Below are 23,392 nucleotides of genomic sequence, written 5' to 3'. Positions count from 1 at the left end.
TAAAAGTCCTGGGGACAAATTTTTAATCAGTCACAGAGAAAGACAAATAACAGACTTGAATAAAGTAAACCCACAAGGAGAGACATAAAAATTGACATACAGTATTAAAAACATATGGATATATGGATGGACAGACAGACAGACAGACAGGCGTGTAAATCAAAGTTCTCTGAATATAGTCTGGACAAAAAAAGTCGAGGAGGATGGGATCAACAATGGCAGTAAAAATTATACATATATAAATTAAAATAAGATATATGTGGACATATTAACAAGGGAAAAATTCCCCATTTTCATAACAATATTTACATATCATAGAATTGAAAATGAAAATTGATTTATAATAACTTGTACCTTACACCAGATTATCATGTACTCTAATAAAGTGAATGTGAAACTACTAGCTGGCAAGAATAACGATCCCCCCATCCACCCCTTTTACCCCATTCCCTACTTGATGAACGAACTGACCAATAAATTATGTCATAATATCTACATATATTCTATAATAAGGATGTGGGATACATTTATCCATTATTGACCTTTCCCCTGTATTCCTGAAGAACCCAAGTTGACCTTTAACAATAATCCCATAAAGAATTTAAAATATATAATATTAAATTTGGTTCCTTACTTTCTCCCGAGTCCCCAATGGATTTATTTTAACATGGATCTTAAGCATGATTATCATGTACACTAATAAAGTGCTTAAATAACGATCTCCTCCATCCCCCCCTCTTTACTTCAGTACCTCCCCTCCTATTGGATTAACGATTTGACAGATGAATGATAGGAGAAAAAGCAATGCCAATATTTCCCCTGTCATAATATCCACGTATATATTCTACATTCATCTTCTTCGCCTACCCACCTAACGCGGTAGGGATTAGGGACCAATATTCTGTTATTTTAACTATCTTAGATCATGGTCTATGTCCATGGAAAGAAAATAAAATAAATGAAAAATTTAAAGGAAAGGATGATATTCCGTAACAGCAAAGCTCTAAACTTACCCGGTAAGACAAACAAACATTGAGAATTGTAGAGTGTCAGAATAAGCATAACATTAAGAGTATTTTTAGGGTTATTTTTAGGACTTGATTTTGAAGATGCATAGAAACATAGATAGAAAGAAAGATAAAAGAAGATAAATTATAAAAACTAACCTATAAACAGCTTCTCTCTCCCTCATCCATCTTCTAGCCAAAGCAAAAATGTCAATGCTTTTCAAAAAGTTTTTATCATGATTTTTATTCTTAAAGTTCAAAAATAAATTAATGTTTACAAATAGCAAAGCAATAAAAAAGCTGCCATTAATATTTCACAAAAAAATGAAATTAAATTAGATTTTTGACAGATTTTTTTTTATTACATAAAAGTTTTTAAATCCGCTAATAAAACATTAATGTTTCAGTCATATCAAGGTAATAATTCATTATTTGGACATATTCTGAGTTGTATTAATAATAATCATATTACATTGCAATTTACAAACTTTTAAAAGATAATCTTTAGTGTTCCTATACCATAATCAATCATATTTTATAGGGACAGTCGCTATTTACATATTTCAGGAATAGAGGTGACATTGGACAGTAATTTATACTAGGGCCCAATTTTTTAAAATATGATTCTGGGTTCTTAATTAAGTATATATTTGCTTTTTACAACTTCAGTGTATAAACTATTCAACCAATTTATTTAATCTACAAAAGCGAAAATATTGTTTAGTGTAATTTAATATTTTCAATGATTTATCTTCCAATGTCTTATCCCGTATAATCCCTGACATATGTATTTCCTTAAATACAGGGCTGGGTTTATGTGTGTTTGTATATAAAGTATTCAAACTAAAAAGTAAATTCATACAAACTAGAAAAAGAGTTAAGAAGGTTCAAAAGTACCATTGCACTTTCTCGTCTGATTCTATAGCTTTGCTTTTATGAATATTGTCATCCTTGACTTATTAAAAAGTTTATTTTTAGACCAAGAATCCAAAGAATCAATAAAGAAAATCATGTTTTTAGTTTCTCTCCAACCAGCCAGCATTGTACAAAAGCATACAAAATGCGTAGACAAGTCTAAGCCAAAATATGGGTGGTCATTCTTTTGGGATGTCCCACAAGTTCCGCAAATTTTGCCACAATTTAAAATGAGCAGAACTATATATTACAACAACAACATTAACTCAGTGATAGAAAAGGATAAGTAAATGGCCGATATTAATGTACATCCCCAATGATAAAACATTAAAAATATCCATTCTGCAGGTTACAACGAGTCGTTGAAACGTTAGTACTCTCAACTTAATGAACCAATAAATCAAAATTCAATATATAATAATAATCCCCAAAGTCGTTATGCCAACGACTAATTTTTTTTCTTCAAACTTTGGGGACTAGTGTAATAAACAGCTCAATGTCCCCTCCTTCCTGGCATAAACTGGCCTCCTCATACAGCTTATCTTTCATAAATAAACACTCCCTTCAATTTATATTTGCTATTGTGAATTGAGGAAATGAAAATATGCGGATGCGAAGACACACTTTTGTTTGGTCAAGGAGACTTTGATGTACAATTCTCAATTTCAATATTTGTTCAGAATGTCTGTATATAGCAGAAGAAAACCATTAATTTTAAATAAATATTTGTATTTTTGTTCATGTAATTTATATGTTGTAAAGTGCAAATAAACAATACATGTTGTCTTACAAGTGAATCATCAAAGATAAAATTTTAGTGCACTGTTTTTTATCTGTAAATATAATGAAATTGGTATGGGCAACCTTAGGAAGTATATTTAATCAGGGAGGGAGGGGACATTGAGTTGTTTATTAGACCCCAAAGTTTTATAATAACTTTCTTATTCATTGACTTAACAATTTTTGGGACTTTTATTGAGTTTTGTTTGGTTGGTTTATAAAGTTGAGTGTTCAAACGTTTCAACCACTAATTGTAATATACAGAAGGTGCAATTTTATGTATTATATTGAAGATGAACATTAAGTTATTGACCATTGTCTTATCTCTTTAGATCCCTGGTATTGTGTTGTATATTTATACCACAGTATACAGTGTGAGGCAAAATCTGTCAAATACCCTTTGTATGAAATAAAGGAAAGATAAAAAAATAATATAAAAAAGTAATGAATTAGATTATTCTGTATTGCTTTTATGATTAAAAACATTTATAACTAAAGCTCAAAAACTAAGAACAAATAACTTAATTTTGCTTTAGACGCCTTTAAAGTAATTGGATTTATTAAGGGTTGAAGATAGTCAAATGTTTTACCAATAATTGAGCACTTTATTGAATTGTATTAAAATTGTAGAGGGTGTTATATTTCCCTCTGCCCAGCCCCTGTGTTGAGGGGGGGGGGAGGGGGCAGACCATGCGAGGCTATCTAGATCAAAATATGACCTGACCTAAGCTGACCTGAAGTAATAGACAAAACAAAAGTAAAACCAACATCTAGTCTTAATCAATTAAAAATATGGGAGGGCAGAGTTTATAATTGATCAACTAGATACTTTGTGTGAAAATTTTCAACAATCATTTTATTGTCAAAATATGTTTCATACCTATTAACCAAAAATACATAATGTACAATGTATTGTACTGTACATAAAGTTTACAATATGTAGAGGAATATTTCATGTCATCATAATATAGAAAGAAAGGGCAGACAGGGAATAATTATTCATCCTGTCTATGGATGTAGAATATAAGTGGAGACAGGAGAAAAACTGTCGTCAGTTTAGCTTTCTGATATGAACTTTATTTGTATCAGTGCATCACTATGGGCGGTATAGTTATTTTAGCCTGTTATAAGTTTAACTTTAATAAAAAAATATGATGATTTGGTGTAATATCCAAGTAATAATAAATCCATTATTATGTTATTAGACATGTTCAGTATTTAAATTGTATCAAAACTGGATTCTGAGCACAACTTCTCATTGCAATGTATTGAAATTTATATTTTGATATTTCGGTTAGTCTGTCCGTAACGAATTTCTCTTTACAAATCAAAGTAATTCTCTAATCGTTGCCAGAAAGTCCATATGCCATCTATTATTGACAACAATGTTTGGGTATAGTCCTTTCCATGACATCGCTCCATATGGGGCGATGATTTTCTATAGCTCCTTCAAGGAGCTATAGCATAGCCTCTTATCATATGGAGCGATGTGATAGCCCCTTTTAAGGAGCGTTCATATCGCCTCTTATGATAAGAGGCTATGCTATAGCTCCTTCATGGCCTCTTAATAGCTCCTTTGAAGGGGCGTTAATATCGCCTCTTATGATAAGAGGCTATACTATAGCCCCATGATGGCTCCTTCATAGCCTCTCCATCGCCCCTCCATAGTCCTTTACCTCCAGTGCCCCTTCATCGCTCCTTCATCGCCCCTACATCGCTCCTTCATCTCTCCTTCTTGAAATTTATATTAAATTGTACTTTGATGGCCCCTACATCGCCCCTACATCGCCCCTACATCGCCCCTACATCGCTCCTTCATCTCTAATTCTTGAATTTTATATTACATTGTACTTTGATGGCCCCTACATCGCTCCTCCATCGCCCCTACATCGCTCATACATCGCCCCTACATCGCTCCTTCATCTCTCCTTCTTGAAATTTATATTACATTGTACTTTGATGGCCCCTACATCGCTCCTCCATCGCCCCTTCATCGCTCCTCCATCGCCCCTACATCGCTCCTTCATCTCTCCTTCTTGAAATTTATATTACATTGTACTTTGATGGCCCCTACATCGCTCCTCCATGGCCCCTTCATCGCTCCTACATCGCCCCTACATCGCTCCTTCATCTCTCCTTCTTGAAATTTATATTACATTGTACTTTGATGGCCCCTACATCGCTCCTCCATCGCCCCTTCATCGCTCCTACATCGCCCCTACATCGCTCCTTCATCTCTCCTTCTTGATATTCATATTACATTGTACTTTGATGGCCCCTACATCGCTCCTACATCGCTCCTACATCGCTCCTCCATCGCCCCTTCATCGCTCCTTCTCCAAATTTATATAACATTGCAACTTGATGGCCCCTACATCGCTGCTACATCGCTCCTCCATCGCTCCTACATCGCCCCTTCATCGCTCCTTCCACAAATTTATATTACATTGTACTTTGATGGCCCCTACATCTCTCCTCCATCGCTCCTCCATCGCCCCTTAATAGCCCCTTACCTTAATTTATATAAAAAAGCCCCTACATAGCCTCTCCATCGCCCCTTAATAGCTCCTTACCTTAATTTATATAACATAGCCCCTACATAGCCTCTCCATCGCCCCTTAATAGCCCCTTATCTTAATTTATATAACAAAGCCCCTACATAGCCTCTCAATCGCCCCTAATAGCCCCTTACCTTTATTTATATAACAAAGCTCCTACATAGCCTCTCCATCGCCCCTTAATAGTCCCTTACCTTAATTTATATAACATAGCTCTTACATAGCCTCTCAATCGCCCCTTAAAAGCCCATTACCTTAATTTATATAACATAGCCCCTACATAGCCTCTCCATCGCCCCTTACCTTAATTTATATAACATAGCCCCTACATAGCCTCTCCATCGCCCCTTAATAGCTCCTTACCTTAATTTATATAACATAGCCCCTACATAGCCTCTCCATCGCCCCTTAATAGCCCCTTACCTTAATTTATATAACATAGCCTCTACATAGCCTCTCCATCGCCCCTTAATAGCCCCTTACCTTAATTTATATAACATAGCCCTACATAGCCTCTCCATCGCCCCTTAATAGCCCCTTACCTTAATTTATATAGCATAGCCCCTACATAGCCTCTCCATCGCCCCTTAATAGCCTCTTACCTTAATTTATATAATCCTTACCTTAATATATATAACATAGCCCCTACATAGCCTCTCCATCGCCCCTAAATAGCCCCTTACCCTAATTTATATAACATAGCCCCTACATAGCCTCTCCATCGCCCCTTAATAGCTCCTTACCTTAATTGATATAACATAGCCCCTACATAGCCTCTCCATTGCCCCTTAATAGCCCCTTACCTTAATTTATATAACATAGCCTCTACATAGCCTCTCCATCGCCCCTTAATAGCCCCTTACCTTAATTTATATAACATAGCCCTACATAGCCTCTCCATCGCCCCTTAATAGCCCCTTACCTTAATTTATATAGCATAGCCCCTACATAGCCTCTCCATCGCCCCTTAATAGCCTCTTACCTTAATTTATATAATCCTTACCTTAATATATATAACATAGCCCCTACATAGCCTCTCCATCGCCCCTAAATAGCCCCTTACCCTAATTTATATAACATAGCCCCTACATAGCCTCTCCATCGCCCCTTAATAGCCCCTTACCTTAATTTATATAACATAGCCTCTACATAGCCTCTCCATCGCCCCTTAATAGCCCCTTACCTTAATTTATATAACATAGCCCTACATAGCCTCTCCATCGCCCCTTAATAGCCCCTTACCTTAATTTATATAGCATAGCCCCTACATAGCCTCTCCATCGCCCCTTAATAGCCTCTTACCTTAATTTATATAATCCTTACCTTAATATATATAACATAGTCCCTACATAGCCTCTCCATCGCCCCTAAATAGCCCCTTACCCTAATTTATATAACATAGCCCCTACATAGCCTCTCCATCGCCCCTTAATAGCTCCTTACCTTAATTTATATAACATAGCCCCTACATAGCCTCTCCATCGCCCCTTAATAGCCCCTTACCTTAATTTATATAACATAGCCTCTACATAGCCTCTCCATCGCCCCTTAATAGCCCCTTACCTTAATTTACATAACATAGCCCTACATAGCCTCTCCATCGCCCCTTAATAGCTCCTTACCTTAATTTATATAGCATAGCCCCTACATAGCCTCTCCATCGCCCCTTAATAGCCTCTTACCTTAATTTATATAATCCTTACCTTAATATATATAACATAGCCCCTACATAGCCTCTCCATCGCCCCTAAATAGCCCCTTACCCTAATTTATATAACATAGCCCCTACATAGCCTCTCCATCGCCCCTTAATAGCCTCTTACCTTAATTTATATAACATAGGCCCTACAAAGCATCTCCATCGCCCCTTAATAGCCCCTTACCTTAATTATATAACATAGCCCCTACATAGCCTCTCCATCGCCCCTTAATAGCCTCTTACCTTAATTTATATAACATCTCTCCTACATCGCCCCTTCATCGCTCCTTCTCCAAATTTATATTACATTGCAACTTGATGGCCCCTACATCGCTGCTACATCGCTCCTTCATCGCTCCTACATCGCCCCTCCATCGCTCCTACATCGCTCCTTCTCCAAATTTATATTAAATTGTACTGTGATGGCCCCTACATCGCTCCTACATCGCTCCTTCATCGCTCCTACATCGCCCCTTCATCGCTCCTTCTCCAAATTTATATTACATTGTACTTTGATGGCCCCTACATCGCCCCTCCATCGCCCCTCCATCGCTCCTACATCGCCCCTCCATCGCTCCTTCATCGCTCCTTCTCCAAATTTATATTACATTGTACTTTGATGGCTCCTACATCGCCCCTCCATCGCTCCTACATCGCCCCTCCATCGCTCCTACATTGCTCCTTCATCGCTCCTTCTCCAAATTTATATTAAATTGTACTGTGATGGCCCCTACATCGCTCCTACATCGCTCCTACATCGCTCCTTCATCGCTCCTACATCGCCCCTTCATCGCTCCTTCTCCAAATTTATATTACATTGTACTTTGATGGCCCCTACATCGCCCCTCCATCGCTCCTACATCGCCCCTCCATCGCTCCTACAACGCTCCTTCATCGCTCCTTCTCCAAATTTATATTAAATTGTACTGTGATGGCCCCTACATTGCTCCTACATTGCTCCTTCATCGCTCCTACATCGCCCCTTCATCGCTCCTTCTCCAAATTTATATTACATTGCAACTTGATGGCCCCTACATCGCTCCTACATCGCTCCTCCATCGCTCCTTCATCGCTCCTATATCGCCCCTTCATTGCTCCTTCTCCAAATTTATATTACATTGCAACTTGATGGCCCCTACATCGCCCCTTAATAGCCCCTTACCTTAATTTATATAACAAAGCTCCTATATGGCCTCTCTATCGCCCCTTAATAGCCACTTAATTTAATTATATAACATTGCCCCTACATAGCCTCTCCATCGCCCCTTAATAGCCCCTTACCTAAATTTATATAACAAAGCTCCTATATAGCCTCTCCATCGCCCCTTAATAGCCCCTTACCTTAATTATGTAACATAGCCCCTACATAGCCTCTCAATCGCCCCATAATAGCCTCTTACCTTAATTATGTAACATAGCCTCTACATAGCCTCTCCATCGCCCCTTAATATCCCCTTACCTTAATTATATAACATAGCTCCTACATAGCCTCCCCATCGCCCCTTAATAGCCCCTTACCCGAATTTATATAACATAGCCCCTAAATAGCCTCTCCATCGCCCCTTAATAGCCCCTTACCTTAATTTATATAACATAGCCCCTACATAGCCTCTCCATCGCCCCTTAATAGTCCTTTACCTTAATTTATATAAAATAGCCCCTATATAGCCTCTCCATCGCCCCTTAATAGCAAATTTATATAACATAGCCGCTACATAGCCTCTCCATCGCCCCTTAATAGCTCCTTACCTTAATTTATATAACATAGCCTCTCCATCGCCCCTTAATAGCCCTCCATCGCCACTTAAAAGCCCCTTACCTTAATTTATATAACATAGCCTCTACATACATACAGACAAAGATCCTGTTACTTTATTATAAGGATTAAAATAAAATAGTTATTAACCTCCCCAGGACCTATGAGAAGCTACCCTATTAAAGAGAACGATCTCAGGACCTATAGGAATCTTCACTGTAAAGGAGAACCATATTGGTTCAGCGGTTAGCAAGATCCTTCGGTACAGACAGACATTCATACATACAGACAAAGATTCTGTTAATTTATTTTAAGAAATACAGATAAAATTGTTATAAACCTTTCCAGGCCTAAAACCATCTCAGGACCTAATTTCTGCCGTTGACAACTCGAGTTAAGTTACTATATTATTTTTACAATGTTTAACTTATCTGTTATTATTGGCTGACGAAAAGTTTGGGCAAAAAAAAAGATTTATCCTTCAATGAAATATCTCTCCAGTATAATTTTGGCAAGTGCTAATTTATTAAGAATAAAGTTTGCCACAAATTTACCAAAAAATCTCATTGTCATTTCGCCAGGGAGGATTAGGATAGTTCCCAAAGTGTTATAAGTTGGCTTATCCAAGAGTGCTGTCTAGTCTCCAAAGTTTTATAATACCGTTTTCTTATTCGTTAGATTAACAACCTTGGGGACTTTTTATTGTTTTGTGATTGTTTAGTTCATTAAGTTGAGTGTCTAAATGTTTTAACCACTAATTCTAAACTAAAGAAGGGGTAATTTTGTGAATCATCAATGGGAATAATTAATATATAAACATACATATATATACAGTGTTTTTTTTTTATGAGAGCATTTTTGAAAGCAATTTTACCCTACTTATAGTTATCAGAATTTAATGAGTAATGGCTTATTCTCTTCGTTTTTTATAACCATTAACAGAAAAGCAAAAAAATATTTCAGTTTTTATTTAAAAAGTACAGTAAATTCAAAATTTCAAAACATGGGTGTCAACATCTAAAATAGTTATTTCTCGCATAGTATTATAAACGGCTTTCCGCGGATATAAAAAGTACAATTATGAGATTAAAACTAGTTTTTTTAGGCCCGAGGTGCCGAAGGCACCGGCTAAAAAAACTGGGTTTAATCTTATGATTGTACATATCTATATTCGTAGAAAGCTGGATATAATACGATGCTAGACATAGTTTTTTCGTATGGATGAGAACCGGTTCCTATCCACCGGATTCAAATGAATACGAGAAATGGTTTTAGCGCATTTTTCTTATGCTCAAATCTTCTACCCTTTCCAAGAATGGAGGGAGTACATTGGGGGGCCAGTATTCCCTCCCTGGTTGAGATATGGCCTTCAAATTTCAAAATGTTCTAGTACATGTCACAAATAGTATCTATATAAATTTTTAGCTCTATATCTCAACTTTGAAGCGTTTTGCAGCCATTCTTGCAAAGGTAGATTATAAGAAAAATGCACTAAAACCATTTTTAGATGTTGACACCTAAGTTTTAAATTTTTTAATTTACTGTACTTTTTGAATAAAAACTGAAATATTTTTTGCTTTTCTATTAAAGGTTATAAAAAAGAAGAGAATAAGCCATTAATCATTAAATTCTGATAACTATAAGTAAGGTAAAATTGCTTTCAAAAAAGTTCTCATAAAAAACACACTGTATATATGTATATATATCATTTTATCGACAATCGTCTTATCCCTGTAGATCTCTGATTATCAGAGCATTTTTGAAATATTTGCTGCTTATTTTTTGGCTGCCTTTGGCAAAATAATTTTTTTTCATAAAAAATGTATACAAAATTATCGTATTAATTTGGTAAATATATCATTGCACTTGAATTATTTTTAAGTCACTAACGGCTAATCCCATAGATGACCCTAGGAGTACTTTAATGAATAGATGTGGTGGAGAGGGGGGGGAGGGGGAAGATTAAGAATTTAAGGGAAGTGATACCTTCCGGGGGCTGAAAGTGTTGGTCCCCTCCCCAAAATGAAAACTTTTCCTGCGAGTAAAATAAGCTTCAATGTAAAGGAGAAGCATATCGGTTCAGTTGATACTGATAAACATCCTGTTACGTTAATGTAAATATTAGTTTAAGGATAGTCTGTATAATCTCAGGGAGAAAGGAAACATTAGGCAATTTTTACAATAGTCTCCAAAGTTTTATAATGAAGTTTTCTTATTCGTTGGCTCAAAACTTTGGGGACTTTTGTCATATTTTGGTTGTAGTGTTGCAATTTTGTGTATCGTTATTAGGGATGGATAAAAATTTATCGGCCATTGTCTTATTCCTTTAGATCCTTGGTATAATCAACTGAATAACAGTTCCAACAACAAAAATTAAGATATTGCTTCGCTTTTTATGGACAAATATCCTGTTATTTTATTATAAGGAAAAAAAATAAACTATCTTAAAATCATCTCAGGACTCAGCGGTTAGCAAGATCCTACGGTATAGACAGACAGACATACATCATATCGGTTTAGCAGCAAACGAGATCCTTTGCTACAGACAAAAAAAAACTTTGTATATCGACTAGCGGCTACGCCCCCAGCATCTATTGGCTCTGTATTCAAAGGGAAATGAATTAAAGCCTAAAACCTTCCCAGGACTTAAAATAGAATAGCCTAAAACCATCCCTCGACTTAAAATAAAATAGCCTAAAGCCATTACAAGACAAATATTAAGCTTACCTGAAATAGAAAGCCCAATCTGTTTAGTAGTTATTGAGATCTTAAGTTTCAGAACAGAAAGCCTTATTAATGTGGACAAACGCAGGATGTTTCGGACAAATGTCGGAGTGGACATTATATAAGTAAAACGCAGAAGTGTCTATAATATCTTAAAAATTAGGTTTCAACAACATTTGTTTAGTTATTTCTACACAGGTTAGGTTAGGTTAAGATATAAATATACAAATAAGCCCCCTGCAGGGGTTAGGCATATAAAAAAACATATTTGACAGTTGTAAACAATGTGAGAAAAAAATATGTTTTAGTTTAATGAAATGTTCTATCTGTTTCAAACCTTTGCCTTTCGATAGAACTTACCTACTTTGGAAAACTGTTAGACTGATTTTAAAATTTCAGTCTGTGAGAAAAGATATTCAAGATTTTTTTTTGTTTTGAAAGATTTTTATCTTATAAATAAAATAAAAGACACTCCTGCGTTTTACATAAGCAATGTCCACTCCGACGATTGTCCCATTCCTAGGTTTGTCCACTCCAACGTTTGTTTATGTTTTACTACTTTATATAATAGGATAATATGTATTCTTCTTTTATATTTCTCTTTTCTTATTCACTTGCAGCTGCGCTCTTTTTAATGTAAGGAGGCAGAAAAATAGCCTAAACCAATTAGGGGCTTAAATCTGAAAATGAAAAAGCAAAAAACCATCCCATGACCTATGTGAAGCTTCCCTTAAATGGAGAATTTAGTCAGTTTGTGAAATTTTTAAGCTTCAGACCAAAAAAAATACTTTTTTTGTTAAAAGAGAGACTTTTCTACAATTAGGGTTAGTCCTTTCGTCATTGCTCTTCTCATTAAGTTAAGCATGTGGTTTTCTCTGCTATTGTTAAAGATAGACTGTTGAGATTTTTAGTGAATATTCCCATGACATATGTATATCCAGTCTATAAATTATTTTGTCTGTCTCTCAATTATGCTTCAAAAGACTTAGGTTTCGTGATAATCTTTGAGTAATAGCATATTCTCTTAAAGTCTGCTCTATAACTTACTTTGTCTGTTTGTCCATTATATGATCCTTATTCAATATTCTATTTAACTAAAAAATTTCATTCTCTTAGTTTATTTTTTTTTCTTTATTTCATTATGTTATTATATTATTTATATTTATTTTATTAATTCATTATATTTTCATTATAATTTTCCTTTTTAAATGCGAAACTTTTCTATAGTAAGGATTGGTTTGTCCGTACGTCCAAACGGTTTGACGACATTTTCTTTAATTTAGACATGTTATAAATATCCTATCGATTTCAAACTTTGCAGAATGATTTCTATAACAGTTGGGTACAATACTATATTCATTACTAGAAAGTATGTACGTCCATTTTTTTGTATAATATCATTGTCCCATTCATCTGGGTTTTGGAGTAATGTTTCTTAGGACAACAAGGTTTAGTATTATAATCAAATACTAAAAATAAAATTATGCCCTTTTACTATATTCTATACTAGCAGATTCGCCCCTAGCCTCTAGGGGCTTTGCCCCAAGAGGTGATAAAAATTTTTTTTGGCGAAATTCGTAATAGGACCAAGAAAATCTTCAGCAAAAAAAAAATGGGGGGGGATTTTTTTGTTTTTGGGGGGGTTGGGGGTATCCCACCCCCCAAGAAAATAGCCTAAAACCACCACAGGACCAGTAGGTATATTCCCTGAATAGTAGAATATAATCGGTCCAGTGGTTACCGAGATCTTAAGGACTGACAGACGGACAGACAGACGGACAGACAGACAGATTGATGGACAGACATCATTCTACTTTGTATTATAGATTTACGCTAATTTTAACAAAATTTATGTTTGACCTCCTGATTTTAGAGCTTTGCTTTTGTGAATGTTGTTATCCTTGTTATCTTGCTTTTTTTTCCTTTTTCATAACCTATTATATAAAGTAGTAATCTTTTTTTTGTCTGTAGAAAAGCTAACCGCTGAACCTATATGGTTCTCCTTTACAGTGAAGCTTCTTTCAAGTTCATAGAGGGTTTATAATTATTTCGAGGGAGGGTATCTCCACCCTCCCAGAAAATTCACCCCAAGAAAAATATTACCCAATCCCCTCAAAAAATCTTTTTAACTTTTTAAAAGCAAAGCTTTTCTATATTAAGGATCAGTCCGTACGTCTGTAACGGTTAGCTATTTTCGTTAATTTAGGCATGTGATTCCTGTAGGTACGATTTAGAAAGTCTATAATCAATATCAGAATATCCGTACGTCCATTTTAAGCATACTAATTATTAACTTAGAACAAATTTTTATGTATCAAAATTATCCGATTAATCTGATTTCTGGGATACTGATTCCTAGGACAACAAAATAGAATGTTATAAGCGAATCATATCTATAATCAAGTCCAAAAAATGTGAGTACGTCCTTAAGCATTTTCCTGCATGTAAGCAATTTCTCAATAAATTTACTTACAATTTTGTTTCGAATTTTAAATTTATGTTCTGACTATTCAGTTCTGACACTCTACATTATTAATGTTCATTAAACTTTTTTCTACCGTTTCAGAGCTTTGCTTTTATAAATGTTGTCATCCTTGTCATCCTTTTAAAACTTAAATTTAAAACTGTAGAGGGTCACATTCCTTCCTTACCTTAATGCCCTACCTTCTATAATGAAGGGGCAATACAATTACAGAGGCTGTACAGGAGCCATAAAGGGCCTATGTTATATAAATTAAGGTAAGGGGCGATGAAGAGGCTATGAAGGGGCTATGTTATATAAATTAAGGTAAGAGGCTATTAAGGGGCGATGGAGAGGCTATGTAGGGGCTATGTTATATAATTAAGGTAAGGGGCTATTAAGGGGCGATGGAGATGCTTTGTAGGGCCTATGTTATATAAATTAAGGTAAGAGGCTATTAAGGGGCGATGGAGAGGCTATGTAGGGGCTATGTTATATAAATTAGGGTAAGGGGCTATTTAGGGGCGATGGAGAGGCTATGTAGGGGCTATGTTATATATATTAAGGTAAGGATTATATAAATTAAGGTAAGAGGCTATTAAGGGGCGATGGAGAGGCTATGTAGGGGCTATGCTATATAAATTAAGGTAAGGAGCTATTAAGGGGCGATGGAGAGGCTATGTAGGGCTATGTTATGTAAATTAAGGTAAGGGGCTATTAAGGGGCGATGGAGAGGCTATGTAGAGGCTATGTTATATAAATTAAGGTAAGGGGCTATTAAGGGGCGATGGAGAGGCTATGTAGGGGCTATGTTATATAAATTAAGGTAAGGAGCTATTAAGGGGCGATGGAGAGGCTATGTAGGGGCTATGTTATATAAATTAGGGTAAGGGGCTATTTAGGGGCGATGGAGAGGCTATGTAGGGACTATGTTATATATATTAAGGTAAAAATTATATAAATTAAGGTAAGAGGCTATTAAGGGGCGATGGAGAGGCTATGTAGGGGCTATGCTATATAAATTAAGGTAAGGGGCTATTAAGGGGCGATGGAGAGGCTATGTAGGGCTATGTTATATAAATTAAGGTAAGGGGCTATTAAGGGGCGATGGAGAGGCTATGTAGAGGCTATGTTATATAAATTAAGGTAAGGGGCTATTAAGGGGCGATGGAGAGGCTATGTAGGGGCTATGTTATATAAATTAGGGTAAGGGGCTATTTAGGGGCGATGGAGAGGCTATGTAGGGGCTATGTTATATATATTAAGGTAAGGATTATATAAATTAAGGTAAGAGGCTATTAAGGGGCGATGGAGAGGCTATGTAGGGGCTATGCTATATAAATTAAGGTAAGGGGCTATTAAGGGGCGATGGAGAGGCTATGTAGGGCTATGTTATATAAATTAAGGTAAGGGGCTATTAAGGGGCGATGGAGAGGCTATGTAGAGGCTATGTTATATAAATTAAGGTAAGGGGCTATTAAGGGGCAATGGAGAGGCTATGTAGGGGCTATGTTATATCAATTAAGGTAAGGAGCTATTAAGGGGCGATGGAGAGGCTATGTAGGGGCTATGTTATATAAATTAGGGTAAGGGGCTATTTAGGGGCGATGGGGAGGCTATGTAGGGGCTATGTTATATATATTAAGGTAAGGATTATATAAATTAAGGTAAGAGGCTATTAAGGGGCGATGGAGAGGCTATGTAGGGGCTATGCTATATAAATTAAGGTAAGGGGCTATTAAGGGGCGATGGAGAGGCTATGTAGGGCTATGTTATATAAATTAAGGTAAGGGGCTATTAAGGGGCGATGGAGAGGCTATGTAGGGGCTATGTTATATAAATTAAGGTAAGGAGCTATTAAGGGGCGATGGAGAGGCTATGTAGGGGCTATGTTATATAAATTAAGGTAAGGGGCGATGGAGAGGCTATGTAGGGGCTATGTTATATACATTAAGGTAATGGGCTTTTAAGGGGCGATTAAGAGGCTATGTAAGAGCTATGTTATATAAATTAAGGTAAGGGACTATTAAGGGGCGATGGAGAGGCTATGTAGGAGCTTTGTTATATAAATAAAGGTAAGGGGCTATTAGGGGCGATTGAGAGGCTATGTAGGGGCTTTGTTATATAAATTAAGATAAGGGGCTATTAAGGGGCGATGGAGAGGCTATGTAGGGGCTATGTTATATAAATTAAGGTAAGGAGCTATTAAGGGGCGATGGAGAGGCTATGTAGGGGCTTTTTTATATAAATTAAGGTAAGGGGCTATTAAGGGGCGATGGAGGAGCGATGGAGGAGAGATGTAGGGGCCATCAAAGTACAATGTAATATAAATTTGTGGAAGGAGCGATGAAGGGGCGCTGTAGGAGCGATGGAGGAGCGATGTAGCAGCGATGTAGGGGCCATCAAGTTGCAATGTTATATAAATTTGGAGAAGGAGCGATGAAGGGGCGATGGAGGAGCGATGTAGGAGCGATGTAGGAGCGATGTAGGGGCCATCAAGTTGCAATGTAATATAAATTTGGAGAAGGAGCGATGAAGGGGCGATGGAGGAGCGATGTAGGAGCGATGTAGGAGCGATGTAGGGGCCATCAAGTTGCAATGTAATATAAATTTGTAGAAGGAGCGATGAAGGGGCGATGTAGGAGCGATGTAGGGGCCATCACAGTACAATTTAATATAAATTTGGAGAAGGAGCAATGAAGGAGCGATGTAGGAGCAATGAAGGAGCGATGTAGGGGCCATCAAGTTGCAATGTAATATAAATTTGGAGAAGAAGCGATGAAGGGGCGATGTAGGAGAGATGTTATATAAATTAAGGTAAGAGGCTATTAAGGGGCGATGGAGAGGCTATGTAGGGGCTATGTTATATAATTAAGGTAAGGGGCTATTAAGGGGCGATGGAGATGCTTTGTAGGGCCTATGTTATATAAATTAAGGTAAGAGGCTATTAAGGGGCGATGGAGAGGCTATGTAGGGGCTATGTTATATAAATTAGGGTAAGGGGCTATTTAGGGGCGATGGAGAGGCTATGTAGGGGCTATGTTATATATATTAAGGTAAGGATTATATAAATTAAGGTAAGAGGCTATTAAGGGGCGATGGAGAGGCTATGTAGGGGCTATGCTATATAAATTAAGGTAAGGAGCTATTAAGGGGCGATGGAGAGGCTATGTAGGGCTATGTTATGTAAATTAAGGTAAGGGGCTATTAAGGGGCGATGGAGAGGCTATGTAGAGGCTATGTTATATAAATTAAGGTAAGGGGCTATTAAGGGGCGATGGAGAGGCTATGTAGGGGCTATGTTATATAAATTAAGGTAAGGAGCTATTAAGGGGCGATGGAGAGGCTATGTAGGGGCTATGTTATATAAATTAGGGTAAGGGGCTATTTAGGGGCGATGGAGAGGCTATGTAGGGACTATGTTATATATATTAAGGTAAGGATTATATAAATTAAGGTAAGAGGCTATTAAGGGGCGATGGAGAGGCTATGTAGGGGCTATGCTATATAAATTAAGGTAAGGGGCTATTAAGGGGCGATGGAGAGGCTATGTAGGGCTATGTTATATAAATTAAGGTAAGGGGCTATTAAGGGGCGATGGAGAGGCTATGTAGAGGCTATGTTATATAAATTAAGGTAAGGGGCTATTAAGGGGCAATGGAGAGGCTATGTAGGGGCTATGTTATATCAATTAAGGTAAGGAGCTATTAAGGGGCGATGGAGAGGCTATGTAGGGGCTATGTTATATAAATTAGGGTAAGGGGCTATTTAGGGGCGATGGAGAGGCTATGTAGGGGCTATGTTATATATATTAAGGTAAGGATTATATAAATTAAGGTAAGAGGCTATTAAGGGGCGATGGAGAGGCTATGTAGGGGCTATGCTATATAAATTAAGGTAAGGGGCTATTAAGGGGCGATGGAGAGGCTATGTAGGGCTATGTTATATAAATTAAGGTAAGGGGCTATTAAGGGGCGATGGAGAGGCTATGTAGAGGCTATGTTATATAAATTAAGGTAAGGGGCTATTAAGGGGCGATGGAGAGGCTATGTAGGGGCTATGTTATATAAATTAAGGTAAGGAGCTATTAAGGGGCGATGGAGAGGCTATGTAGGGGCTATGTTATATAAATTAAGGTAAGGGGCGATGGAGAGGCTATGTAGGGGCTATGTTATATAAATTAAGGTAATGGGCTTTTAAGGGGCGATTGAGAGGCTATGTAAGAGCTATGTTATATAAATTAAGGTAAGGGACTATTAAGGGGCGATGGAGAGGCTATGTAGGAGCTTTGTTATATAAATAAAGGTAAGGGGCTATTAGGGGCGATTGAGAGGCTATGTAGGGGCTTTGTTATATAAATTAAGATAAGGGGCTATTAAGGGGCGATGGAGAGGCTATGTAGGGGCTATGTTATATAAATTAAGGTAAGGAGCTATTAAGGGGCGATGGAGAGGCTATGTAGGGGCTTTTTTATATAAATTAAGGTAAGGGGCTATTAAGGGGCGATGGAGGAGCGATGGAGGAGAGATGTAGGGGCCATCAAAGTACAATGTAATATAAATTTGTGGAAGGAGCGATGAAGGGGCGATGTAGGAGCGATGGAGGAGCGATGTAGCAGCGATGTAGGGGCCATCAAGTTGCAATGTTATATAAATTTGGAGAAGGAGCGATGAAGGGGCGATGGAGGAGCGATGTAGGAGCGATGTAGGAGCGATGTAGGGGCCATCAAGTTGCAATGTAATATAAATTTGGAGAAGGAGCGATGAAGGGGCGATGGAGGAGCGATGGAGGAGCGATGTAGGAGCGATGTAGGGGCCATCAAGTTGCAATGTAATATAAATTTGTAGAAGGAGCGATGAAGGGGCGATGTAGGAGCGATGTAGGGGCCATCACAGTACAATTTAATATAAATTTGGAGAAGGAGCGATGAAGGAGCGATGTAGGAGCGATGAAGGAGCGATGTAGGGGCCATCAAGTTGCAATGTAATATAAATTTGGAGAAGAAGCGATGAAGGGGCGATGTAGGAGAGATGAAGGAGCGATGTAGGAGCGATGTAGGGGCCATCACAGTACAATGTAATATAAATTTGAAGAAGGAGCGATGAAGGGGCGATGTAGGAGCGATGGAGGGGCGATGTAGGAGCGATGGAGGGGCGATGTAGGAGCGATGGAGGGGCGATGTAGGGGCCATCAAAGTACAATGTAATATAAATTTGAAGAAGGAGCGATGAAGGGGCGATGTAGGAGCGATGGAGGGGCGATGTAGGGGCCATCAAAGTACAATGTAATATAAATTTGAAGAAGGAGCGATGAAGGGGCGATGTAGGAGCGATGGAGGGGCGATGTAGGGGCCATCAAAGTACAATGTAATATAAATTTGGAGAAGGAGCGATGGAGGAGCGATGAAGGGGCGATGTAGGAGCGATGTAGGGGCCATCAAGGGACTAAGATATATAAAATCGGGAAGGGGCCATGAAGAGGCGATATTTTATTAAATAGCCCCTTGGGATAAGAGGACATATAATCTCCTCTTTAGAAGGGGCAATAAAGGAGCGATAAAGGATCATTTAATCGCCTCTTAGGGCAAGGGGCTATCAAATCGCTCCTTTCAAGGAGTCATAACATCGCCTCTTGTTATATGGGGCTATTAAATCGCTCCTTTCAAGGAGCCAATACATCGCCCCTTGTCATAAGAGGCGATCAATTAAAATCATCGCCCCATATGGAGCGATGTCATGGAAAGGACTATACCCCAATGTTTTTGTTAGGACTTTCAAATCAATATTATGCTTTATAAGTTCTTGAACATGTGTTAATGCTCGTTTTCCTAAAATCTAATTTTGAAGCTTAGCTTCTATAAATGTTGACATCATTGTTCAATGAAAAAATACAACTGATGAACCAATTTAGCTTTATAGTCCATTAAATATTTTATCTTTAGTAGAATCAAATTAATATTCTGAGCCATTCTATTGTCCATCTAAGTACATAGCTTTTATAATAGGCACTTAGTTTAGTTTGTGTGTTTCTAGTATGGCTTCGAAACCGATTAATATCCGCTGGATTAGAAACGGTTCTCAGGCAAATCATGTATTGCAGAAATGTTCTCTTAAATATTAAAATAAAGATAATAAAAGTAATAAAATAATTATTACTTTGGCCTCTCTGGGGCTAACAAAACTGGTTTTAATTAATCTTGTAATTTTTCATTTTAATATCCGCGGAAAGCTTCTATAATACGATACGATAAAAAACTATTATTAACTTTCTAAAACTTAACAAATTTTTAACCTTTAATCTAAGAACATTAGGAGGTTAATCTATGTCATTTACTAGCAGTTACGCCACCCTTAGCATGTGTGGGCTTTTAACAATCCCATAACTTTAATCTGAAAAAAAAATAGCCTAGAACCATCAAATGACTTATGTGAAGCTTTCCTACAACAGAGAACCCAATCGGTTCAGAAGTTAATAAGTTCTAAAGCTTAAGACAAAAAACTTACTACTTTATAGAATTACTTGAAAGTACTGCAAAAAGATGATTTTTTTTCGAAGTTAATAATAATATAGACCATCTCATCAATCTTGAAAATTGAAAAATCCGTTTAATATGTATTAAAATTTTTACTTTCCTAATGGATAACTTTTCGTTGTTATTTGATTCAAAATCAGTTTCAAAGTTGCTTTGTACAGTTGATACATCTTCGATTTGGAGAACTTCGCGACCAGATACCTAGATAGATAGAAAGATAGTTAGATAGATATTTCAGGGAGTAAGGGAGGGGACAATGGATCGAATATTCAATTTTTAGGAGTCTCAGACTTTGGGGACTGGCTTAAAGGGAATGTGCAAGAATTTAGCAGTTTCTAACTGAGTTTGGGGACTTGCGCATAGAATGCCGCTACTCGTTATGTATGTTTTGAGAAGGGATAAGGGAAGTGGGGGGAAGGGAAATAAACACTCGTTGTGTTAGTTTGGAATGTAGCAGACGGGGAGAAAGGAGAAGGGAGGTGGGGGCAAGGGAAATAAACAGAATAAAAAGGGGCAGTCATATTCTTGCAATTAGCTGGCCGGGTCCAATAATCTTTTAATATAAAAATCACACCAAAAAACCTCAATATATTTCATCAAAAACAAGTTGTGATTTCACTTTACATGACGCTATAGAAATCTATTATTCAATTAACAATCCCTTTATAATTTCCTACAAATTTATTGGATTAAACTGGATTTCATGCCCTTTCTTTGATAACTCTTATATTGAATTAATTGCCCATTGTCCCCTCCCTTACTCCCTGGATATTTAGCAGGATACAAAATCAGCAAGATAGTTAATAAAATAGGTACATAGATATCGAGATGTTAAAATGGGATAGAAAGTTAGTAATTTGGTTGTGTACAAAGTTTGCCGAAAGGGAGCTCAACCATGGGGGAACAAAAATGGGAAAGGTAAATCTAAAAGTTTTCAATATTAAGGCGGGCAAGGGTTTTGACACCGTCCAACAGTTTACATTACTTAGATTGCAAGGTAACTAAATGAATATAGAATACACGGCTATATTAACAGGGGAAAATTTGGGTTGCTATTATGGACCTTGTTAATTCGTCCGTTCGTTAGGTAGAAATTTAATATGAGTAAGTTAGATTTAGACTTTTGAAAGCAAACTAAATATACAGTTATTTCTTATTTGTTTGGGCAGTTATATAAGCTTTATTAAGACAATAAATTTAAATTGAAAGTATTTAATCAATATTGTAAAAATCAAATTTAAACTGCATTTACTATGATCATAATATATAGTATTAAGCTATTAGATCTTTGGTAACTAGAGTATGCATATTATCATCAATTCATCAATAAATAATAATGGATATAATTGTCCACGTTTTAATAGTCTCTATTCAAAAAATAAAATAAAAATTCTACAAAACAAATTATCTAATTTTTACGCTGAGCAAAAACATAATAGCTTAAAAACATCTTATTTTGGAAATTTATTTCAAAAAGCTTTCAAATTTCAATAGAGAAATTAGTGTTTCGTTATTTAGCTTTAGAATTTTAGATTTAATGGCAAGAAACTTAAAAATCATGGAGTAGCATAGCTAAAAACAAATTATATATATATATTTTGTGATTTGATTTTAACATACTGAAGCTTCGTTATAAGATTTAATGGTTAGCTTGATAACAAGATATTTTATATAGTAGACAGAGTTTTAGAGGATTTTCAGTATTGATAGATTTTATAGATCATAGAGCAGCTTCGCTTTTGGATATATCGTTCTAGATAGATATTCTGTTTATATCTGAATCGCCTGAAATGATCAAAACTTCTACGCTATAAGATTTATAGATAGCTAATAACAAGAAAGATAGATAGTTATGTATCAAAAAAGATAGATAGATAGACAGAGTCAGAGATAGAAAGGGGTCATTGATGGTTGTGACCTTTGAATGATTTTTAAACTGATCAGCACCAAGACTTGTAAATCATTCCGTTAACTAATTTTTATGTTTAAACAATAAAACAAAAAGTAAAAATTTTGGAAGATTTTAAAATAATTTTTGTTGAGTTTTTAAAAACTATCAATAAAGATCATTAATTTAATAATTTCAAGATTGTATTATCAAATTTACTATTTCTCCTAAATTTTCAATGGTAAATATTGGTTCCACGGCTGCAAAATAAATTTCAAACATAGCAAAGGGGGTTCCCCCTTCTTGCCAGAAAAAGAGTTTTTAAGAGCCCCCCCCCCCCTGGAATTGAGTTAATATGCAATATGTAATTCTTCATATGCTTTATTGTATAAAGACTCACTAATTTTATTATCATGCATGTTAAAAAAGTAAAAGATAGATATTTTATTACAAAATGAAATAATAGAAGATATAAGTAAGAGATATTAATAAGAGAGAGAGAGAGAGAATGAGAGAGAGAGAGAGAGAGAGAGAGAGAGAGAGAGACAGACAGACAGACAGACAGAGAGAGACAGAGAGAAAGAGAATTAGATGAAGATTAGTTTAGAAGAAAACAACAGAGAGAAAAGAAGACAGTTTAAGGAGGAAAAAAATTAAGGAAAAATAGAAAGAAAGAATTAATGAGAAAGAGAGAAAGATAAAAAAGGAAAAAGAAAGACAAATGGAAAGACATCTTTAAAAAAAGGATAAGAAAAACAATAACAAAGAAGATAAAGTATAGAATAGAATCCAGGTAGAAGATTCTGTCTAGCTAGCCTGAAGTAAAATTGGAACATTTGAAAGACCAAAACGGCTATAAGGCTGTTAGTAAATAACATGATTTCAGTAATTATTCAGAAAAAATATTTAAAATAAATTCCTTTTGCAATAATTTACTAAAAGCCTTGTAGCCAAGCTTCCAGTTTTCTCTTCACTATTCACAATGGATTAAAAATGAATTTGATGTGCATTTTAAGCCTTAAAAAATTTAATTATGTAAAAAATTTACAAAAAACATGTTCTCAGTATTTAT

The 23,392-nt window shown here is 36.4% G+C and overlaps 1 protein-coding gene across 1 annotated transcript in view; it reads right to left on the bottom strand.

Moving 5' to 3' along the window:
• LOC145328241 (carbohydrate sulfotransferase 11-like) overlaps positions 1-23,392 on the bottom strand; it is a 100,918-nt gene that overhangs the window by 63,879 nt on the left and 13,647 nt on the right. Inside the window, exons 2-3 of the mRNA XM_080171855.1 lie at positions 20,536-20,633; positions 1,167-1,202 (exon numbers count right to left, since the gene is read on the bottom strand). Coding sequence (XP_080027981.1) covers positions 1,167-1,202; positions 20,536-20,633 — 134 coding nt within the window. The remainder of the gene's footprint in view (positions 1-1,166; positions 1,203-20,535; positions 20,634-23,392) is intronic.

The sequence above is a fragment of the Acartia tonsa genome, chromosome 9 (assembly GCF_053477335.1).
Source record: "Acartia tonsa isolate MP-2025a chromosome 9, ASM5347733v1, whole genome shotgun sequence".
NCBI classification, from domain to species: Eukaryota; Metazoa; Arthropoda; class Copepoda; order Calanoida; family Acartiidae; genus Acartia; species Acartia tonsa.
This window is presented reverse-complemented; position numbering and strand designations above follow the sequence as displayed.